Source organism: Anser brachyrhynchus (assembly GCF_964034855.1).
Source record: "Anser brachyrhynchus genome assembly, chromosome: 2".
In the NCBI taxonomy this organism is placed as follows: Eukaryota; Metazoa; Chordata; class Aves; order Anseriformes; family Anatidae; genus Anser; species Anser brachyrhynchus.
Window position 1 is genome coordinate 27,066,209 of NC_137695.1, and position 23,713 is coordinate 27,089,921.

Here is a 23,713-nt window from a genome sequence, read left to right on the forward strand (position 1 = left end):
GACTTTGAAAAAGTAAGCTTACTCTTGGAAATTATCATAACAAAAAGAGAAAAAAACATCAATTCTATTGGTTTTGGAGGAGAGACATTAAAAAAATGGTTCTTTACAATTGTATTTTTCCTCACTTTGGCAATTATACCCACAGAGAATTTTATATTATACAATAGTACTTAATGGCTTTTTGGTAACTTATTTCCATACATTTTAGATACTCAAGTATTAACCAGTTCAACCCCATTTTAAGTAAGATTTGCAAACATTTTATTGGGATTTTGATATATTTCAAATACTAGAAGTTTATTGTAATCAACTGTATTGAAACTGCTAGCCTCATCTTTATTTCTACACAGTGGGCACACTTCCTATCTGGAAATCTTATTTTCTAACTCTTAATTGAAGTAGAAAAATGGCTGTCAAGTTATTTTATAAGTGAAGATCCCACACTCTGGAGAAGCAACTGTATTGGCCTCACCACTCATCTGAAGCAGCTTAATTAATACTCTGGCCGTAGCTTACATGTAGAGCACAAACCAACATACCTCACTCACTCGTCCTTCCTTCTCAGTGAACAGCATGACAATTTCTGTACTGTGCTGAACAAACTGCATACTTTATGACTGTACTCACTGAGACCCCTACTTTTCAGAGAAAACTAGAAAGACGAGGAGCTAGAGGTGGCAGTTAGTGTGCTAACCCTCTGCCAAACTCCTCACATTCCAGGAGGGACCGGTCTTCTCTCTGCCACGTTAATCCCCTTCCTCAATGCTGCCATCTTCTTGAGTCTACCCCGTCTGCCTTTTATATGCCTTGGTCTTGCTTTTCCAGTACTGACCTATGAAAATCCCATTCTTTTTCAACAGTCTTTTGAGTCTCCTGACAGATAGCAGTTCCAGGGCTTAATAAGTTAAATCTCAGCTTTCCCAACTGCAAATCTAATTTCAGAGCTATAAATACTGATAGTATATGATAAAACTATAAATACTGACAATATACATAGTGACACCTACACATACTGTTAATAATAGATCACAAGGGCCAATGGAAAACATGCCAAGAAGTGCAGGGAGACTGAAGTATGACACTGGAGAGATGGAAGGAGGAGGGTAGAACTCAGACAGGTATTAGCTCTCTCAGGCACTTAACCCTTTCATAAAAAAATAAAAAATAAAATCAGATACAAGAGCTCTCTGCAGCACTGTGGCACTTACCTCACGTACGTATTCTTACCCCAACTTCTGTATTTTTCTTCATATCAGAGTACTAAACTATTTTTGGCACTGTACTAATAAATCTTTGTAGGGTTAGGAATATTTCTTTAAATTTAGGAAATGGGTCAAAGAATGCCTTATTCCAGTAAAACCTTATAGCACACTTCTCCAAGTAGACAAGGCAAGGACACGACATTTAATCACTTGCATACGTCTATAGCAGGTCAACACAAAGGGATTTTAGTTAACAAATAAATAGGGCCGCCACTTCAAAAGGTGATCTTCCCAATACTTCTACAGACTAGAGAAGCAGGAATAACCCTGACTGAGGGAAGACAGCAAGGATGGGAGAAGAAAATTTACCAAATGGTCTAACAGCAAGGTGTCTACACTAACATTTTACCACATGTAGGAACAATACTGAAACTCCCACCCCATTCTCTGAACAATGCGTTTTTTTCTCTAAGATAGTAATACTTCTTCTGAGTCAATACAATAATCACTCAGGAATGTATCTGACTTCTTGGTGAGCATTGTTCAATTCTGATAATGGTATTTAAGTCTAACATGGTAATAATACAGTGAATGATTAATGGTTGGAAAAACTATCAAGAGTTGTATGCGGCAATAAAGGAGCAAAAGATATGAAAAATTTAAGCAGAAAGAGTAAAATATTTACTTTATACATACCTTCAAAAATATTGTTTTCAACTCAGCTGGATCAGCTCTCTTGGTTAGAGCCACCTACAAGTAAATACAATTATATTAATATCCGTAATTTATAGAAAAGATGTCAAAGTGTCATTTAAAAGAAAGAATTCAAACAACAGAATAAGTGATGAAAATAAATTTTCACCTTAGATAAATTAGCTACTGCTTTAGCCGGTCATATTTATTTTACTAATTTCACAGTTATGCTAATTTATTCAAAATTTTTGTTGTAGCTGCTTCCCTTCTGCAGCTCTGCAATTCTTAAACAAGCACATGTTAGTAAGTCATACAGATATCCAAGCATCAAATCTTTTCAACATCCCTCCCAGCTGAAATTCAGCATTATACCATCTTTACCATATAGCTTCTTACACTTCCAGCATCCTTCATCTAAGAACTTCAGAGTACCACATGCAGCCCCCAGCTGACAGATGGCAAGAATAAAATACTCAGGCTTACTAACCTGTCCAGGAAAGCAGCTCCCTAAAAGACTGAATTCCAATGTAATTACTTGTTTTATTGGTACACCTACCTCCTACTTCCAACCTTTTAAATTATTTAAACTTACAGTGTAGACATTTTTGAAAGTCAGAAAGCACTGTGTCTAGATTTTCTGCAGATCAGACAACCAGTCACTTACAACTAAAACACAAAATAATTAGAAAGGTTTTGCTGGTGTGTGTGCTTTTTGTGTTTGTCTTCCCAAAACAATCAATTAAAGAATATTGTATATGTACTACGCAGTAAGCCCAACAGTCTTATTTTCTTCATGTACATACCATGCCATCCATTTGCTGGTTTTGGGCAGTAAGTGGATTCATCCCTTCAGTCTGTGCCTGCTATAGAGTTTCCCATTCTTTCTTCAAGATAACTTGATAAAACCTTGCTTGCCAACATAAAAACCATCATCTGACAGTCAACTCAGCACATCAATCTATTTCTAATCCAAAAAAATTACTGTGTAAGCATACCTGGATTTTCAGAAAACTTATCAAAACATCTTTAGCGAGGAACAAAGAGCCAAAGGGCGAGACACAAAATCTCATCCTCACCTAACAATTAAACATCAAAAGGTTTATCAATAAAACATGTCTACCTACTTTCTGGGCTTTCCAAAGCAAAAGTAAACTGTAAATGTGGATGTACAAGCTAGACTGCAAGTGCACTTCCATACTAGGCTACTGATGCAAACGACAGAAAGGGAAAATAAAAGTCTGTACAGCAGGATTATATCCTCACCCACAGAATTATTGAGGGATCTTTACTATGGTTTTCCTCACCCTAAATGGGTCTTTGAAAAACTAAAAAACAAAAGCCAGAAAAAATACCAAAATAACATGGAATATTTTAAGAAAACTATATGAAAAGGGATTCTTATATATACTTTAAAAGAAAGAAAGAAAGAAAGAAAAATCACACCTGAAGTTATACCAGGACTTGACTGACAAAATCCATAGCTGGAGTTCTGATTCTGCATTTGCACAGAAATCTGTGTGGAGGCAGTTGCAAAAAATCAAAGTATAATTGTGAAGCTGGGAAACTAAAAATGTGTATTTTCTACAGTACAAGCTGTTCTAAATATACTCAGTGTGTAATAAGCAGACATTTACTTTAACCCCATTTGCAAAAATCCAGCACTCTAGAGGTATTGGGAGCTCTTTGGAGGGAAAAAAAAAAACACAACATTTCTATACTGCTGCAGCACTGAATCTTACCTCTACATGGGTAAACAAAAGATACCTTGAACATCTATACCTATTAAAAATACTATCAGGATCACATTTCATCCACCTTAAAGTTTTACACTGTCCCAGAAATCTAAACATAAAGAAACCAGGGATGAGAAGACCACAGGGATGAGAAGAACAAAGGAAAAGGGTACATGCTGATAATTGTACTTTCACTAATCTTTCTTTTGATTTCACTTATATCAAAAACCTGGGGAAACTTGAGACAAAAAACATGCTTACGGTCCATCTGCCATTTTTCAGCCCCCTTTTGGTTATATATATATATATTTTGTTAACAGCAAGTTTCTTTGAAAGCATGTACTAAAAGAGAGGCTGAAGGCGGTCAGATCAGTGAATGCACAGAGGCCCAAGTGGTGGCTGCAGACCGTGGCTTCCCTGCACTTCCCACAACCTATTTCCACATTTTCCTATTTCCTGGGAAACAGGCGAGGAATGGGATGGCTACCACTCCATAACGGGTTTGTTAGTGCATCACCCACCAAACTGCTGCTTTGAAAGGTCTATGTGATCCCTAGCAAGGAAAAGATCCTCCATGACATTATGTCCCAGCTCAGAAAGGCTGATGCCAATGCAGCTCTACCAGTGCTCAGAGAAATACTGAATTCAGCCTTCCATCCACACTCTGCTGCGGGCTAAGCTCAGGCTGCACGCACAGACACAAGAACTGATCCCGATGCCGGACACTGCTAGCAGATTTCCCTTCTGGACAAGGTCAAAGCGCTGCTTTCAGGACCACTCTGAAAACTGCTCCCGGTTCTGCAAGCAGCTGAAGGAGAGCTCAGGAGCACCGCGAGCCAGCAGCGAGCTGAGCAGCACTGCCCCACAGGCACAAGCTGCTTCTCCTTCAGGTGATGTTTCATAATTCACACAGCTGGTCTTACATGACATGTTTTGTTACTGGAAGAAGGTATCTATTTTACTCTGTTTTCTCACCGTAAAGCCAAATCCAGCCTGGGATAAAACCAGCTAGGAGCTGATAGACGTGACATCTCTTTAATTGTGTGAGGAGGCATTTGATAGAACAGGCCTGAGGGAAATAAGGTTTGTTGTTGCTCTTCACAAAAAGATGTTTTGTAACAGACATTATCACTTGAGAAAAAAAAATACTTTTTATTATGTAAGGTTTAGTGAAGAAAGCTTTCCAACAACCAACATTTATTTAAAAAAAAAAAAAAAGACAGCACAGCATACAGAAATTATAGCAAAGTCAGGACATGCTACAGAAGAGACTGGGCTAACGTACAGAAAACATCAACAGGGATTTTCATTCCTAAGGTGGATACATGACAGGTAAGAAAAACCAGCCAGCACTGCATACCACACACAGTATAAGAACAGAACTAAAAATGCCTAAGCTCTTCCATTTGCAATACTGTTCAGCAAAGGGAGACACAGGGAGCACAGCGAAAGGGAAAGCTCTTTAAATGAGGGACAGCAACACACAGGTTGATTCGCATGCTGGAGCTGTTCGTATTCTTGGACTTATTCCACATGGATCTTAATTTCAGCCCATTTTCATAGAATCACAGAATGGTTTGGGTTGGAAGGGACCTTAAAGATCACCCAGCTCCAACCCCCTGCCATGGGCAGGGACACCTCCCACCAGACCAGGTTGCCCAAAGCCCCATCCAGCCTGGCCTTGAACATCTCCAGGGATGGGGCATCCACAGCTTCTCTGGGCAGCCTGTGCCAGCGCCTCACCACGCTCATTGTGGAGAACTTCCTCCTAACATCTAATCTAAAGCTCCCCTCTTTTAGTTTAAAACCATTACTCCTTGTCCTATCACTACACCCCCTGACACAGAGTCCCTCCCCAGCTTTCCTGTAGGCCCCCTTATAGGTACTGGAAAGCCGCTGTGAGGTCTCCCCAGAGCCTTCTGTTCTCCAGGCTGAACAACCCCAGCTCCCTCAGCCTGTCTTCACAGGAGAGGTGCTCCAGCCTCTGAGTGTCCTTGTGGCCCTCCTCTGGACTTGTTCTAATAGGTCCATGCCCTTCCTGTGCTGGGGGCCCCAGAGCAGAACGCAGGGCTCCAGGTGGGGTCTCACGAGAGCAGAGCAGAGGGGCAGAATCCCCTCCCTCGCCCTGCTGCCCACGCTGCTTTTGATGCGGCCCAGGATACAGTTGGTTTTCGGGGCTGCAAGCACGTGTTGCTGGCTCACATTGAGCTTTTCATCTACCAACACCCCCAGGTCCTTCTCAGGGCTGCTCTCAACCCGTTCTCCACCCAGCCTGTGTTTGTGTTTGGGATTGCCCTGGCCCAGGCGCAGGACCTTGCACTTGGCCTTGTTGAACCTCATGAGGTGCGCACAGGCCCGCTTCTCAAGCCTGTCCAGATCCCTCTGCATGTGATCCCTTCCCTCCAGTGTCTCAACTGCACCACACAGCTTGGTGCCACCGGCAAACTTGCTGAGGGTGCACTCAATTTTCTCCAGTGGAGACCTTTTCTCCTTGTTGACTTATGCTCGATTTACATTGACATACTTTTTCAGACTCCCTTCCACCCTCAACAACAAATGAAAACAGATTCTTTCCACAAATATGTAACTGTAAAAACAATGCAAGAAAACAGAACCCAAAATCAAGTAAAACTATATTAAGTTTCCAGTCAACTCTATTGATATATTTGCCATACATAAGACAGAAGGAACAAGTTAAGGAACAAGTTGTCAAATGGTATGTGATATCAAAAGGTACAAAAGGACTGTGCTTCACTCAGGAAAGAAGAATAACATTGGCAACAAGAAAAAGGACACGAAAATTAGAATTTATAATGCCAATATAGCATTATCCCAATGGTAAATATGAAAACATCTGAACTTATCATCATCATTGTAAAAAGATCACTTTAGCAGACACCATTTGGATGCAGAGAAGTGTAGAAAAGCAGAAAAGTGATAGGGATCCAAGAACTGGGATTTGCTACAGTATTACAGCAAGTCCCAGCAACAGGAAGTCCCAATCAAAGATTAAGAGAGAAACAGCTTTCTTCCTCACAGTTTAACTTCAACACAGCTTGGGTGGGAAGGAGAAAGTTGACGAAGGTGAAGATGCTCCTCTCTACCTCGTTGTCCTTAAAAGCTCCTGACTCCAAGCAGGTAAGAGGCTGGCGAGCAGCTCTTCTTCAAGCACAGAACTGGAGTTGTGGCAGGGCCGCCTCACTGCCGAGCTCAGTTTAATTAATTCTAGAGCACGCTATCTACAAGCACGTACTGAGAGATGTTTGCTGAAAGGCCTAAGAAATGATCACAGACGCTGGTAGCATCGTGTTGAAATTAGGAGTACTTTTTTTAAAGTACTTCCATTCTTAAACAGGACTGCAGAACACGATGTGCTCTGCACCACTAAAAGTCCTCAAGCCAAGATTGAAACCTCATGTCTTCCAGAGATATTCTTCAGTTTCCTCACAAGTTATTGAGTCCACCTGTAAGACTTAAACACATGTGGCCCAGTTTACGTAAGAGGTCAGATTAGATCATCATAACCTTTCCTTCTGGCTAAAAGTGCGCATATACACTCAAAATGTGCAGCTCCAAAGGAGATCAAGCCAGGGTTTGACCTTACATTCTTGTTTAAATGAATGACTGGAATATCAGAAACCAGGTAAAATGCAGCTACTTGCCAAGTCTGAATTCACACTAGAAGTCTCTTAATACTGTGTAAGTATTATGCTGAAACAACACCCAAGTTTTAATCTTGGTACATCTGACTTGCTTACATAGATGAGAAACATTCTTCTTCCACATTTCCACTAATGTTAACACAAACACACACAAAAACTCTTCTAACCTAGCAACTCTTTTTGGTCACTCTCCCTCATCACACACAGCATCGTAAGCAGTGTTCTGCACCAACATCTGTCAGGGCACTGTTTCTTATTTCAGCTTCCCCAGTCATCATTTTCCATTAGCCCAACATGTTTCTGCCTATTCTCACCTCAATAAAAGCACTGTCATTCTTTCTGCACAGACTCCAAGCAAAAGGACTTGACTGCGATCTGAAATGGAAAGCCATCTGTGCAGAATTCAGCAGTACGGGGAAGTCTGCAGGCAAGATGTGGACCAACTCACTGAGCAGGGAACCAGACAACCGCAAAGAGAGCTGGCACAGCATGCTGGATCAAAGCAACCCTCTCGCCAGACCTCCTTCACAGTACGCTGCATCTCTCTCCTAGGAAAATACAATCAGATAGCACTTGGTATACCTGTCCAAGGGTTAGGGTAAGAAGTAAAGTCAGAGAAGTTGATAAGTACTAAGCAGGTAGTCCTATTACATTCAGTCTGATCGGTGAGAACATGGTCAGCCTTGAGACAAAAAAAAATATTTTCTAAAAACAGCTTTCGTCCTCAAGAGTTGAACATACTGGGCTTACAGTTATATTCTGCAGAAGTGTAGGCTTACCAATCCAAGTAGCAGTTACTGTATTCCTTTGTCTAGTAATACCTAAGGTGGGTCATCAAGCTAAGAAAAAGAATTGTTAACACTAATCAACAAAGTCTTCTTGGATTCTACAGGCTGATCTGGTATGCAAAGCTACCGACTAAACTCCTGAAACTGGAGAGTTGTGCTGAGCCTACCTCCCACCGTGCTGAAGGAGAAAAAACAATGCTAGCTGATAGAGACAGCAAATCTCAAGCCAAACTATTCTTATCCATCTTCAATCTGTCACAATTACAAATCTCTGGACAATTCCCAGTCCAGCTTCAGCACCAGGGTAAGTGGAAGCCTCACTTCCCCAAGTGCATCAAAGCTAGCAGATCTACTTTATTGGGCAATTACCCGCTACCTTTGATCCTACCTTCAAAGTCCCAAAGCAACTGCAGCTGGCTTGTTTGTAAGCTGGTTCTTGCACAAGGACATTCCCAATAAATGATAGTGTTTTTATATACAAACCGATCAGGGGACCAACATACAGTGAACATGCACCCAGGAAAATGCTCGTCACCTTGCAAATACGTAACTTGTCCAGTTCCTCAAATGCTTCCAAATAAGTGCAGAAACAAAGGTGGGAGTAGTAAGTATCTTACAGAAAATTAGTACAAGAATTTCAAAGAACAGCTAACTATTTCTTTGTTAAAAGGCATTCAAGACTGTACTTCTGCAGGTTTCTTAAATTAAAGGCCTGAAAAACAGAAGGACCATACAGCTGGCCCAATATTAAGGTAAAAATAGCTAGGCACAATCATCACTCTGCAAAAATGTTTAGCAAAAGGGAAAAGCATCACAATGCAACCAGTACTATCCATTTCAAAATTTAAGCACATCCTAGAAGATACAGTTAGGAACAAACCGGACTATTAGTTGGTAGTCAGCCTTTGGACTAGGACAAAGAAGCAATTGCTGTAATTCCTATGATACAATGTGAAGTGCTATACTACAGTGAGAAACTGAAGCTGGAAACAACTCTGTGAAAAAATGAAATCTCTCTTCAGCTTTTCATGTTGCTAGGAGAGAAAGGTCAGCTCTTCCATCACTTTCTCCACCTACCATAAAGTGCTCATCAGTCCATCTTCTTCCTCAAAGCAGTATTCCGAATTGTCTCACACCTCTTCTACAACACATTTTTACTGGGATGATCTTCAGTATTGCGATCCAAAGATCCACAAGCAAGCTGTTTTATTATGGCATTACGTACTATTAACATTTCTCACTGACTCTTAAACTAGAGATCACCGCTCACTTGAACAAATGCAGTAATTGCACATGAGATATATCAGGGGTTCTTCAATAAAAACAACCAGTTTGTTTCCAAATGATAATGGTCAAATGGCCTTTTCATCAACTCGTGCATTTTTCAAAAATCCCCCTCTCCTGCTCACCACATGTGAATGAATTAGATGGATGCTAATACTGTGACTTTGCTCTCCCTTTTGCTTCCTTACACCTTTCAGAACTGGAGGCACACCTAAGCATGACAAATATCAGCCTGCTAACATGTCTTTGGCAGCTCCCTCGGTCCAGTTCATAGACTTTACCTTTTGGTTCTCCCAGGGCTTGTTGACTGACAACAGTGCTGTTGCACAACCAGTGCATCGACCATGAGCTCAGGACGACATCACCCTCACGTTCTGCTCCCAAAAGCAGTTATCCCAGCGCTAGCAATTCGCTTTCTAGAGCTAAAGCTCAGGCTTATGGGCTTATGTTGAGCAGGAAAAGAGGCAAAGACAAAAAGGGTAGCAAAATTCTCCAGTGTAACAGCAGGACCAAAACGAGTTCCTGGAAGCAGCAGAAAAACAGACACCCGTATCACTCAAAACTCAACAAGGAGAAGTGGCAGACTGTTAGGGCAACATGAATTTTACCTGGCGCTCTATGTTTTGCCAGAGAACAAAGGCAGCCACAGACATCCCGAACAGTGTTACAAAAGGTTTCGCCTGGCTTTTCTCTCACGACTGTCAGTGTTGCAGAGGTTACACTGTGATACAAGGTCTCTGCGAGTTGGCAGAACTGTTTTACAGCACCAAATGAGAACCTGCTGCTCTCTGAAGAAAACAAACCTGCAGTGGACAGCAGCGCCATAGAGGGGTATCAACACAAAATGCTCTGCTTTTAGGTAACTCGTAATTCTGTGATTATAAAGAAATAAGAAAGCATTATATGGATGTGGCTATATACTTACGGAAAGGTCAAGCTGAAGGTATTGTGAGAGTAGCTGCTGTTATTTGTGACTTCACACTCGTGAGTACATGAAAGAGGCGATGAGCTGGAGAAAAGTTCCTATACATTTCATGTCTTGACTAATAATTGTGTGACAGGAATTATGCAGGAATAACTGACAGGTAAATGTATTTTGTTTCAGTGTTGTGTTTTCTTCTTTGAACACAGAAGTTCACTTTCCAAGCTCCTATTTATAACCACATCCATCTATTCAACTCTATTCAAAATGCTACACCTCAGTAGCTCAGAGAACTGGGAAGGGTGTGGGAGTGGACATGAATCCCTATGTGTGCATGGATCCAGTTCTACAATCTTTAAAAGAACAAAAGACAACTGCATAATGGAAACAGACAGCATCACACTCACCAAGCAAACCTCTGGAAGGCTATAAATGATGGGACTCAAAGAAAATCTTCAGTCCTGTAGTCAGGAACCTTTCCTCATAGCTAACCAAAAAAGCAGCAGCATTCCAGCAAGTACTTGGGCAAATAGTAACACTGTGCTACCGAAATATGAGAAGGGAAAAGAAAAAAAAAAAAAAAAGCATAGAGCCTTTTTATCCCCCCTCTCCTTTTTACCTGGACAGCGCTCCGCTCAGTGGAGCACTGGGCCATGGCGGGCATGCCTGTGCTCTGTGACAGCGGGAAGAATGACAGCAATTACCTGCCCTCCAGGCTGAACATGCTGGTCAGCCTCTGACCATGGCAAATCTGGGCTTTTCAGTCACAACACCCCTTACAGATTTTCACCTGCAATCTCAAAGTACTCATATTAAATATGAGCGTGCAGACATACTTTCTTCCTGCAAGCACTGCTGTCCAGTTTGTCCAAATCCCACCACATGGGTTTCAAACTATTCCATCACCCCCCTGAAGACAATTACAAAGTAAAGGAATTTTAACACTTTCTTTTACAACTATCATCTTCAGTATTAACAATAACCAAATTGTTGCTGCTTAAATATTGGCAGATTACACGGCTGCCACAGGCTACTGTGGGAACGTGACCTTCCTTCTTGATAAGGGCCTGCACAGAGGGCTCCAGCTAGCAAAAAGTGTACTTGGAAATAATTTTCAGGCTCATGTGTGAATATCAAAAGATCTAAATCAGTCATGTAAGGCAGATATTGTATTACCAAAGGTTGATCCATTGGTGACTTGCAGCAACGTGGCCAAAATTATTAAAGAGTTCGCAATAACTTTACAAAATTTGCAACAGTTGTAAGATACCTGACAACAACAATTCAAAACCTCCCATCTCTCCTTAAGAAACTGGGGAAACATTTCCAGCATTTTAATACATTTTAATTAGAATCAATTCTGATTTTAGCTTGCATGATTTGGCTTCTCCTCAGTGAGTCTGTGTTATTACATATATTTGCATAAAGCCACAGCTGTTTCATTAAAACATTACATTTACTTGTGCTGCATTGTCACATCACAGTATTTTTATGAGATCATTTGGTTGCTGTGGAAATCATGATGATGTCAAACCGAGTACTCTGATTTAAAGACAGGAAACAAAATAAAAACAAAAAAAAAATCCTGAAATTACTTTCAAATAGGCATCTTTAGCAGAGAGAAAAAACGAATTAAATCATTCTGATTGGAATCTGAAACGATTTCCTTTTTCTTTGGGAATGTTGCAGTTAAACTAAAATCTAAAAATACAAAATGAAACATGGAAGAGAACGCAAGACAGGAGAGAAATTCCAGCACTATTGCTTCCACGTCTCAGTACCCAGGAGTTGATCTGTTTCGCTCCTTGGCCTCGCTGGCCTCAGGACCCTGACATGATAGCAGCGTCTACCATCCCACAATATGCTGCTGGTATCGGCCAACGATGCGGTTCCCTTCTACCACCGACTGACGTAAACACAGTAAAACTCCCAGATAACCTTTCTGGCCAGTTGATCCAGGCCTTAGAAATGCAAAATCTGGTGCTCTGCCTCATGAAAACACCAGGCGATCAAACTGCGGCTACTCCTCGCGGCTTTCACAAACTGTGCCAGCCCAGGAAGCCTTCAAACAGTGAACAGAACAGCCAGGAGACCTTACACTAGTTTTTATTATAGGATCCTTTGTTCGTCAGAATATAACTTTATTTAAACAAACTGGGTCACACGCAGCACAAAGTACCCCCGTGCTTTCTAAGCCATACAAGAACCGTAGACACCGATTGCGTATAAAACTGTCTAAAAAAGAAAATAATGCATTTGAAAGTCTTGTTCTACATACTAGGCTAAGATGTTTCCATCATTTTTCAAAAGTTCATTTCCCTCTTCTCCTCCTTCCCTCCCCACACATCCGCAAGAAAAAGGGAAAAAGCTGGTTTACCATCCTTGTCAACGGCATATAAAATAAGGAACCGTTACTTGCTGCGTTAATTATACAGTATTTGAGTTGAATGGTTACACACTTCAGAGTTATGTATTCTGGCTTGGGTTACTCATAACCGGAATACCGAATCTACAGGTTGCAGGTAATGGAGCATCGAAAGCCGGCTGCAAGAGGTTAGGGTTAGTCTCATTTTCTTTTCTGTGAGAGGAAAGGAGAAGTCCGAAACTTCTGCAGTACAGCCTCAGAGAGCAGGAAGGACCACATCCGCTGCTTCACACCAGTCAATCTTGAAAGAAAAGATGCAGATCAAGTGATTCAGGCATGTGAATGGAGTTAAAAGCAACTGCGGAAAGTTTGTTGTTGCCATGTTTTTCTTCCTTTTGAACAGCATCAACATGGGACTAATTCATGATCTTTACAAAGTAGTTTCCAGTTAGACTGACACACAATGGCAAGCAGCGTTAGACAGGTGAAGTGACAGGGAGGAGGAAGGCTGACTTGATGTCAGTGACAAAAACTATTTTAATGGAAATGTGAAATTATTCAAAAATTTCTTCCCCTAAACACGTGAAGATTTCTCTAGTCAGATTCAGCCTGCACAATGGGCTGAGAGCAGGAATCAGCCAGACACGGTATTTTTACATACTGCTTTTTTTTCTAATGGCTTTTCATACTCGGTGCCTTGCTTAAAGGTTTCTTCTGCCAAAGATCTGTTAAATCAATGATGTTCCATCAAGCAGGAGTTGTCAAACATGATAAAGCCTTACAATCACAGAGCATGTGACCAAGAGGTTTTAGTAGCCAGGGATTCGGGGAAGAGTAGAAACGGGTCATGTTTCCAAGGCACAGAAAGATGACTATAATAACAAATGGCCCGCTGTTTGCTCGGTAATGTTAATTTTCAGACCTATTTTCTTCTATCCCCAAATTAGACCTAGGTAACAGGTCGTGCGATGGATGGATGCGACAGGAAAAGTCACGGAGCAAGGGACAGCTGATAACGCTCGGCTGCTCCTGCACAACGTACCTCAATTAGCTCCTTCAGGAGGGAGCCTCCTGCCCCGCTGCCGAGAGCGGGCAAATCCTAGGCCCTCTCCTGCTCTGCAACATCACACACCAGTCCAGGGACTCGGCTAAGAAGCTGCCACAGCTAGCTGGTGGAAAAGGGCTGCAGAAAAAAACGCCACAAATACGCAGAAGCAGAAAGAAATAGTAAGGCAGAAGATCTCCTTTCTCAGTGCAGGAGGCCTGAGAGGGCTGCGCTATGCATACACACGCACATTATACGTATTTATACGCACACTCTGATTTGGAGGCCTATGTTGCACCACGCACACATCTGAACGCAGACCTCCCAGCCAGGGTTGCTTGCACAGACACAGGATTTGTGTGTCATGATCCTGCTGATGGCTTTTTATGTTTTGGAGATGTTACCTGCATTTTGATTAACTGCAAAGCTATCAGTCTTTGATGAAAGATGCAGTCAGATGCAGCTCAAGCTACTCCAACACTGAATAATTTGCTCTAATTTATTCCTTACAAGAATTATTCTACTTTACTGCTTTACTTAGATTAAATGGGCACATTTGCTAACTTCCCAGAATTAAATATCCATTGACTGGAAAAAAAAAAAAAAGCAAAAAAAAAAAGCCCTGACGGTTCTATTGGCTGAGAGAGTTCAGAAAAGTTGGGATAAAACCCAGCAACTTAAATACGAAGACAATTACAATTTCTTCCTCCTACTGGCGGGATGATTGGCATTTGGCTCAGGATCATCCTCGTGAAAGCATCCTCCGCTGTTGACTAAGTGCACTTTCAGGCAGTATGCAAACACTATCAGGAAGAAGGTAGAAAAATGTGTGCCCTTCTATGACTCCATATTCTCAAATCTATAGATATTTTTTCCCAGTATGCAATGTCAGAAAGAAAAACAAAAGAACAGAGCGTGCTAGATGTTGTTCTCTCCTTGTCTCCTTGCAAAGCCGCCACTAAAAAAAGACTGCAACCTGCCAAGGAGCCTTTTTTGAACCTTCTATTTTGTGATAAGTTTAAACTTATTCTCTCAGATGGAAATGAAGCTCGGTTCCAGGAAAGAACGTTTTAAAATCTTCAGTGAATAAAGATCAGGTAACATTCAACTGCAGAAACTGAATTACGTGAAAAGATAAATACAAAATTGAGCACAGAGCTGGAAAAATCAGCATTCAACAGAATTTTACACAACAAATCTGAATTCCGGCTAATCAGTTTCTTATGGGTTTTAACTTATGCAGTGTCAACATGATTACAGTGTCAGAAATCGGGGGGGGGGGGGGGGAATAATTTGTATTTGGGGAAATAAATTGAATTCGAATACAACATATCCCTATTCTCATCCTTCTCCTAAACTTTTCAATTTAAGATCAATTTGTTCAGCTGTATCAGAAAAATTCAGACTTTGATACCCCATTCCCTCCCTCCGCAGCTTCACAACTGCTCTGAGATACTATGCTTTAAACTTCCTCAGTGGCTGTTTATCTCAACAGCCAATGCTTTAATACACCGGGACACTAATATAGATGCTTCCAAAGGAGGAGGAAGAAAAACCAGTCAGCTACCTATTCATAAGGCTGGCGAGGAACTATGGTCATCCAGCCACACAGCACCTTCTTCTGTGTTCTAGCTTTGGACTGATGGCTGCTCTTCACAATTCGTCAATTGCCCTAATCATCAAGGACATCAAAATCATGGTTGTACAAAGCGCACGTATTACTGTTCTGGTATGTCCCCATAATTGCAAAAATAGCCTTTAAAAGCCTTGAAGTTTTTGTATTGATGATATATATATATATTTAAACTAGATGTTAAGAGTTTGAGAGTATAATACTTTCACATGGACTGATTTACAGCCAGACCTGAAGATTGAAAAAATATATTTATTTAAATTAATTTCTTATTAAGAAGTATCTTCTTAATATTTTTGTTTCGAATGGAAGACCTACCAATAGCTGTGGAGATAACTACAGTTCTAGGATTATTGCTGCTGGTTTACCCAAAGCTACCCCACAGCAGGTCAGTTACCTGTGTTCTTGCACCTTTTAGACAATGAGATAAACTGGTTAAAAAGCATCTAATGTGCTATAAAAAGGTCACTTTTTCAAAGACTCATCTTCAGTTCGTGCTGTAGCATTAACTGCTTGCCTCCCTGCTTACCTGATACCGGCTTTGCTGATACTTCTCGGAGAGCTAACATTTAGATCGGAGGGGCTGGAGCAGTGCAGCCTTTATCTGCGCTCAGTGAAGCACCGCACTTCAAAAAGCAGATGATCCCACATGCCTGAATGAAGGCAGGCATATCTCTGGGTGCTTCTCTCCACAATACAGCAGAATTAACTAAACTATGCAGTAAGATGCTGCTTTTTTCCTCACTATTTTCTCCTAGTTTTAACCAGAGTAGTAATTCAAACAGTACTCAAATGGCTGAGAAGTCTTCAAGCCTGTCATAAGGACCGTTTGTGGAGCAAGGAGTAACACTTCCAAGGGTGGTTATCGGTCCTGTTCATTGCCACCAAAGCCACCTGGACTATTAACAGGAAGAATGTTGAAAATTTGGAAAGGTCTAGGAGACGAGATAGGCTCATACAAAAATCTACAGCTACTGAAAACAAGAGGCTATTTCGACACTTGATTGAGAGCTTGGGTGAGAACCAAAATTGTCTCACCTTCTCAGCTTCCATAGCTAACATTTTGGCGCAAAAGCAACCAAAAGTCTCAGATCCCCCCAAAAACCTACATCTAAATTCAGTAAACTCAACTGCTTCATGAGGAGAGCAGGCTGTCAGGCACAAGAAAGGCGGCTGTGGGGACAGAAATCCCCTCAATCCCATACACTGGAGATGTGGAGGACAAAGAAAATGTGCCACTTGGGAATGGAATCAGATTTTAGAGTAACTAAAGCAATCCTAACTTGCAGACGTACTGTTTATTACGATACAGTCAGATCGGGTAAGTTTTCTAACTATGATATGATTAAAAAAAATAAAAGCTACAATAACAAAACCTGGAGATCTAAAACCAGCCAAAACCAGAAAGAAAATAAAAGTACCTAAAGAGAATCCAAGAAACAGCTAGCAACAATGCCTATGTAAATATCAGCTGGTACAAGCAGAAAGGCTTATATTGCCAACCTAACGATTCAGAGCCCCAAACACCATGGACAGGGCTGTGAAAACCCCCAGCACAAACTCCCAGAGGGACACACACCTCCTCTCCCTTCAGCCCTGGTCCAAAGTTTTTGAGTCTGGGTCTCCTGCGGAAGGGATGAACAAAGCAAATAGTTATGCTAACATGGGGATGGTAGGGAGTGGGACTAAGCGTATATGGAGTTCATGGCCATAAAGGCAAACAGGAACCTAAAACCCAGTCTCATTGTAACTAGATTTTTAATTTTGACCTTTATACATTTTAATATGGATAATTCAGAAAAGACCACGGTGCCTACCAATTCGAATGTGTATCAGTACTGCAAAAACTACCAAGCTAAGGAAAAAAAACAAAAAACACCAGAGTTTATTGTATCACGTGCACAATTTCATCATCCCCACTGCTGGGCTATTCTCCCACATTTCCAAAGGGAGAAAAAAGAGAGCTAGGATTTCACCACACCTCATACCTACTGGCTACGACTGCAGTTGTCTTCTGTGTGGTATTTCCCTCGGTGTTGAGCTAGAGCTGATCAGCATTGTCAGAAAAATGTGTAGGAACCTGCTAGGCTAATCAAGGGAAATGCAGCTGTAAACTTGCCTAACAGGCAGTAGTTATTCCTTCCACAGCAAAGTCAGTTCACATTCGAATATATAAATAAGCCAACCAGAGAGACATCCTTAAAAACAAAAATGCAACAAGGGCAGTCTTGTTTTTTATTTTTGCTTCTGTGGAAAATTCACGTCAAAATTTTCCTTTGAGAGATGTTCCTGTGAGTGCAGTTACTGGGCTACAGAGAGAAAACAGGACAAAAGACTTCCGAATAATCTAATATAAATGTTTAAGAGGAAAGTTTCTTGGTGTTTCAGTTCAATTTTTTTTACTTTTGCTCTTCTAAAGATTAAGTCTGATTGTTGCCCACTGGCATTCAGCTAAATGCTAGGGACATGAGCTGAGCAACTAGCCCTGTGATAACCTCAGTTTTGTCCATGCAGAACTTACCATTCCATCCCCAGGGCTACGTTCTTGCCCTGTGCATCTCACGCTAAGGAAAAAAAGCCCTGGCACCTGTACAGTTACCTCATCACGAGCCAAGCAGGAAGGGCTGTCAACAAATGAATTGCCTGATCCACAGAGAACAGGACAGATCTAATTTTGGTAACAAAACAAAACAAAAAATCCTTCTCATTTCTCTACTGAGCAGAGGAAAACATAAAAAAAAAATAAAAATAAAATAAAAAAGAACAAGGCAGTAAATAGACCTATGGCTGTTATACAAGACACATACAAGACCTAACTGCTTGCAGGACTCCAGCTGGAGCTGTTTCTGTGCTCGAAGCTCCATCCGGGGATGCCATTACACCAGCCAAACTGCCCTCTGTGCTGTTTTACTGTGAGCTGTATTAGGGAACAGATCTGACCTAAAGCAAACTGAACAAAAAACACCACCAACCAACCAAGCAAACAGGTACCTACTTTGTGCCAAGGCAGTTATTCACCGCGGCACCATTACATTACCCACGTAGTGCTCCTAAGCGCTTAGTAACAATATCCAAGGCGAATGGCAGCTTCAGGGTTAGGCTGGCTTGTAAAACACCGTGGCCTGGAGGTTCAGGAAGCATGCAGGTATCTCAGCGAGCCAAGGGGCACCTCCCTGCCGGCAGAGCTGCCACCACGGGTTCAGTCCCGGCATCAGAGCGGAGGCACTGCCAGGCGACGAACCAGGCCCCGAGGCCTGGGCCAGCTCAGCTGAGGACTCCAAAAATGAACTGACAACCTCCTAAACTGTGTGGTAGTGACGACACTAAGATGATTTTTACAATGTTTTTGAAAGGTTTGGCTGTCTGGCCAGAAGCCTGCCCACCTCAGTGCTCTCTCCCCAAATGAAATGCTTGTTTGTCTATTTGCAAAATCCACTTTGCTCAGCCTCTGAGGGCCAGACCCGCTAGCACACTCCACTACCGGTCAGAGCATGATGCAAAACACGGTCCATCCACGAGCCAAAATGCAGTTTTAAGAATTTATTTAAGAATTTCAGGATTGCCAAAGCCCCACCAGCGTGCAGAGCCGGCAGGGCCGCAGCCCTGACTGCGCAGGGGCGGACATGTCGGATCCCCGCTCCAGCCAGGAGCCATGCGCGGGGCACACCACGCGTGCGCTGCCAAAACTGAGCCAAGCACCACGCACAGCACCCCCCGAAAGCGTGGCAGGCCGAGGCGTCAGGCATGCAAAATGCAGAAGCTTGGTGGCACCAGAGAATGCAAACCTCCCCTCCCAGCCGGGTGCCCCCAGTGCCAGCAGCTGAGCGGGTCCTGGCCTGCCCTCCTACTACCCCAGTCCTCGTGTGGCTAACTACAAAGCACCCACGCCTGAAATAGAGATGCAAGGCTTGCTCCTTGAAGATCTTCCTAGGACGTCCTTATCTTGTTATTCCCCTCCCGGCTAGCTGAGATGCCCACTGCTCAGCACGCTGGCTGCTGCTGATACCTGGTCCTGGATGCCTCTGATAGGTTTCCTAATTCTCCTGCCAAAGCCAAATGGCTAACAGTTAGGCATGGAGGTCTTGATCTAGAGAAGGCCAAAAGGCATTCCCTGCCTCAATTCCAGGCTCTGCTTTACACAGGACCAAGAGGTGAGCCCGTGAGCAAGGCAGAGCTGCAGGGAGACCTCAAGAGCGAGCCAGCAAGGGAGCAGTTCTCACAGAGCACCTCAGGCTGCAGGACATCAAAAGCAAGACTCCAGCAGCCGAGCTTAGGCACCTCACAAGTATCCAGAAAGAGGAATTTGTCATTTTCAGTCTTGTGACAAGCTCTCTTTCTTCTGTTTCTTCTCTAAATGTATGTAGTTTGGCGTACATGTGTGCACACCTCCATTCTCTCAAGTGTTTCTTTTTTTTCCCCTCTCTCTTTAGAGAAAAAGAAAAATGCCAACAACCCACTCCCTATGAGCAATTTCATCCTTTAACACACTGGGTTTTGTGCAGGCCGAGTAACATTTTTGGTAAAGAATATAATTGCAATTGCACGTTTCTAAGGTATGGTAAATAGCATGAAATTATTTTAAAATGTTATGAAAAATGCATTTGCAGTGTTCCTTTAAGTGTTTTAACAAAGCTTCGGTTGAAATTGCTTTATTCCAAAGCAATCGAAGATAGAGTATTTTTATAAGGACCTCTTTATCTCCCTACAAATGCCTGAGATACAGATACTTTCCAGAAAGGGAATGCACCAGAAATTATGCAACCTTACATCTTACTAGCTACAGTTATCTAGCACCATAAAACATCGGCTGCTACGTTTCTGAAGGCTGTGCAGCAGCTCAAGCAAAACAGCATTATTGCAGAAGGGCCCAGAAGCCTTACACAAGCTTAGGTCTGGTGCCACACAAACATACAGGGTCTATTCAGCACTGTCGAGCCGTTCTATAGCCAAAGCAGCAGCAATTCCACAGATCAAAAGCAACACTGAAGCTAAAATTAAGCAGCACATTCATGCCATCTTCCAGGAAATACAGTATCACATACCTCCTTGTCATAGTCCTTGGACAACATAGATAAATAAAATAGATATTGGCCTAAACAAGCTGGTCAGAAGACACATTGTTATCATTCAGGGATGTAAGCGTGTCTAGATTACAAGGTCAGGAAGAATGCCTTTAACGTGTCATTTGAAGTACACCTTGAAGAGCGTCTCTAACTTGCTGGGACACAAAGCTGCATAGAAAGAGGAATTCATTTCCTGATGTGACAGGATCCAGATAACTTAAAATACTTTTCAGTGGCTATCACAAGGGAAGAGGTGCACGTGAGGGTGTATACATAACTGCTGGGTCCAGCAGCACTTTCCCAGAGCTATCCTGGAAGTGAGGTTACGCTGCAATTGCTCTTAGAGAGAGACACCAGAAAGGAAAAGAGCAAGTTTCAAGAACGTGTTAAAACCCCCAGCAGGTGCAATATGCGATCCCATTTAACCTATTAAAGACACAAATCCACAAACCAGCCCCCATCTTGCTCTGATAAAGGAAAGGGGAAAAAACAGGAGTACATAAAACAGACAAACACATCTAAGACAAAAAAAGAACAAAGAAATAAAGCTCCTTTTCAGGGTAACTGCTCCCCCAGCGCTCACTGCAGAAGGGAGCTCCCTGCACTTTTTCCAGAAGAGTCACTCCCTGGGCGGCTGCTTCGTTGGGATTATTCTTGCCAGTGGGTCTCATAACTCACCTGGTGGGATTAAGCTGTCCCCAAAAGGGTAAATGGCATGAGCAAAGAACTGTGCGGTGAAAGAAACCAAATGAAACCAAATGCGTAAGGATGGTGGAGAGGAGGGGAAAGGAGGGTAAGTCACCTGCTTCCTTCTTCCTTTCTGTCACAGTCATCACGTGTGCTACTCTGCACTTGGAAGAGGCAAGAAGTTACCAGGACTCTCACATAAACTCAGTGTCCCTTTATCAGGCAAATTCTGGTGCCTTAAGAAGTCAAGGCACAGTAAAAAGTCTTAAGCAGCATAATAACACACCTTTTTTTCTGAGGGGGGAGGTGGAAAAAAGAGTATCATGCATGCTACATGAAGAATTTAAGAAAGTACATGCTTATGTACAGCTCCAAAAGGCAACTTACACAGCAAGCACTGCTGGGCCCGTACAGACCAGCAGTGGGAACTTCCACTTAGACCTCACGCTGCACTATTATGTCCAAAGAAGTGATCACGATGCAATTAAGCGCCATGACACTACTAAGCCTACAGCCTACAGCGCACAGCCTCGGTGATGCTTCCAGGAAACAGAGCTTCTTCTCTCCTTACTCACCAGCCACTTCCCCCCGCAATTTCGTTGACCTTGCTGGGTGGCTGGCACCTGTCTGTAAAGGGCCACACTCCCCTCGCGGACTCAGCACCCTCCCCTGTTCCCTTCCGAGGGCCCATCAAATCCACATGCAATGCAATTCTCCTCCACCGTTTTGCTGGAGGAAGAATGGCATCATCTAGGGCAAGAAGAGTGAATTCGGCCTGTTCCCAGACACATCCCACCCTGCTGCTAGCACGAGGAAAGGAGCACGGGAGAAGGAGCTGAATGAAGAGGCACGATGCAGCTGGATGATGCACGAAAGGAACACGCTGGGTACCCATGAAAGCAAAATAACCCTTATGGCATGGCTGCAACAGCATCAAACAGTTTTGGAGTTGTCTGGAACCGTATTCTTTTCAAATCTCATTGCCATGGTGTTCATATTTCAGCCACTGCTCATCCAGACCCCAGGGCCTAAGGAGCCAGGGCCTGAGGCACGGCCCCTTCCCAGAGCTCCAGTGAATTCAGTCAAGGTGACATACCTTGTGTGACTGGGGTCCTCAGGGGAAATAAACGTCTGACTAGTGAACACCACGACACACAGGGAGCTTGCGATGGGCACTAACCAGTTCTGACATGACAAGGTTTAAGATCTTTAATAGTAAGCATGACAGTAACCAGAAACAACACGTAACTCCACTGACACAGCTTCCATAGAAAACAGCTCAGAACAAACAAACAAACAGAAAACCAACACAAGCAGAAAGAGAACAATAAGTTGTTAAATATACCAAAACTGCATAACAAAGTTTCCTTCCCCAGCATTACAAACATCCCAAATATCATCATGTAGGTAAGGTCGGCAACAAATCTCTTTATTTTACCTCCTTAGTGATGTGTTTTTTGACAGTCAGGCACTCAGTTCTTCAACAGATTTATGCATGCACTTAGAATTAAGCATGCAAGTAGTCCCACCAGATACTGATGTAAGGTTCATGCCTGTACTCAAACAGTCATTTTACAACTAGTTTTTTCAGCATGTGACATTTGTGTTACACTTTGTTGGTAAGACAGTAATTTTTAAACAAGCAACTTATAGATCCTAGATAATTGAGGCAACCAGTACGTGCCCAATGGATAAAAGTTCACACATGCACAGAAATTAATTACATTAGAAAACGAGAGAGATACCACAGTATTTAAAGATGTTATCCTATATGAGTACTATGTGGTTCAATACAAATGCCGAAATTTATTCACATGCTGTCCATAGCAGAGATGAAGTTTAATGGTGAACAAGTGCTTTCATGCAAAGCCCATGGTGTTTTACACAGTTTCTAAGCTTTAATGAGTCGACGGAAATTAATCAAGTTCAGAATTTGCTTTAATACAATTTTTAGCTTTTTAATGTAGCTTGTTGGTTATGAAATATGAAGCTTATATATATATATATATATGCATACTTTCTCCCATTATAAATATCACTTCCTGCCCTCCTGAAGGTGAACAGATAAAGTAGCAAAGTGGCAAAGGCAAAATCAGGTGTGGGAACAGGTTCCATTGAGAACTATCTCAGAACCTCTCCCTGAAAATAAATTTATATTTTAACAAGCAGTAGGGCTTTTAAAAAGATCCCGAGTCGCACTTTGCACATGCATGATACAGCTGCCACAGCCAGCACGCTGTACCAGCATGCGAGCCAGGGCAGCTCACGTTCACTCAACAGGCACGGTCAAGTTAGCTGTAAGATACACACGGGATGAATAGCAAGTGGCATTAGCTAGATTATGTAACTTGTCTTTTTAGATGTGTCTAAAGGGCAGACAAAACATTGTGCTTGCATTGTTAAACACTCAAAAATCAAGAAATAAAGCATGAGACACTGTGTACACGTTCCCTACTGCTCTATTCGTGCGCTACAATGAAGACTTTCCACATAGCCTGTGTTCTGTTCAGAGAACGAAGCCAGCACTTAACGATAATTTAGTTATCAATGGGGTAAAAATCTACTAGAACATCTCAACTATAGTTTTCACTGGAAATTTGCGCAAATATAATTTATTATAAAGTTTTTGAAAACAT

The 23,713-nt window shown here is 42.2% G+C and overlaps 1 protein-coding gene across 5 annotated transcripts in view; it reads right to left on the minus strand.

Moving 5' to 3' along the window:
- Positions 1-23,713, minus strand: part of SLC25A13 (solute carrier family 25 member 13) — a 100,955-nt gene that overhangs the window by 73,650 nt on the left and 3,592 nt on the right. For 4 of the 5 annotated variants that reach the window (XM_080582176.1, XM_080582178.1, XM_080582177.1 and 1 more), the window contains one exon: positions 1,899-1,952. In XM_080582176.1, coding sequence (XP_080438302.1) covers positions 1,899-1,952 — 54 coding nt within the window. Of the gene's footprint in view, positions 1-1,898; positions 1,953-2,698; positions 2,802-3,338; positions 3,410-23,713 lie in introns of those variants that run through there. The other variant, XM_080582174.1, reaches the window with a different exon arrangement.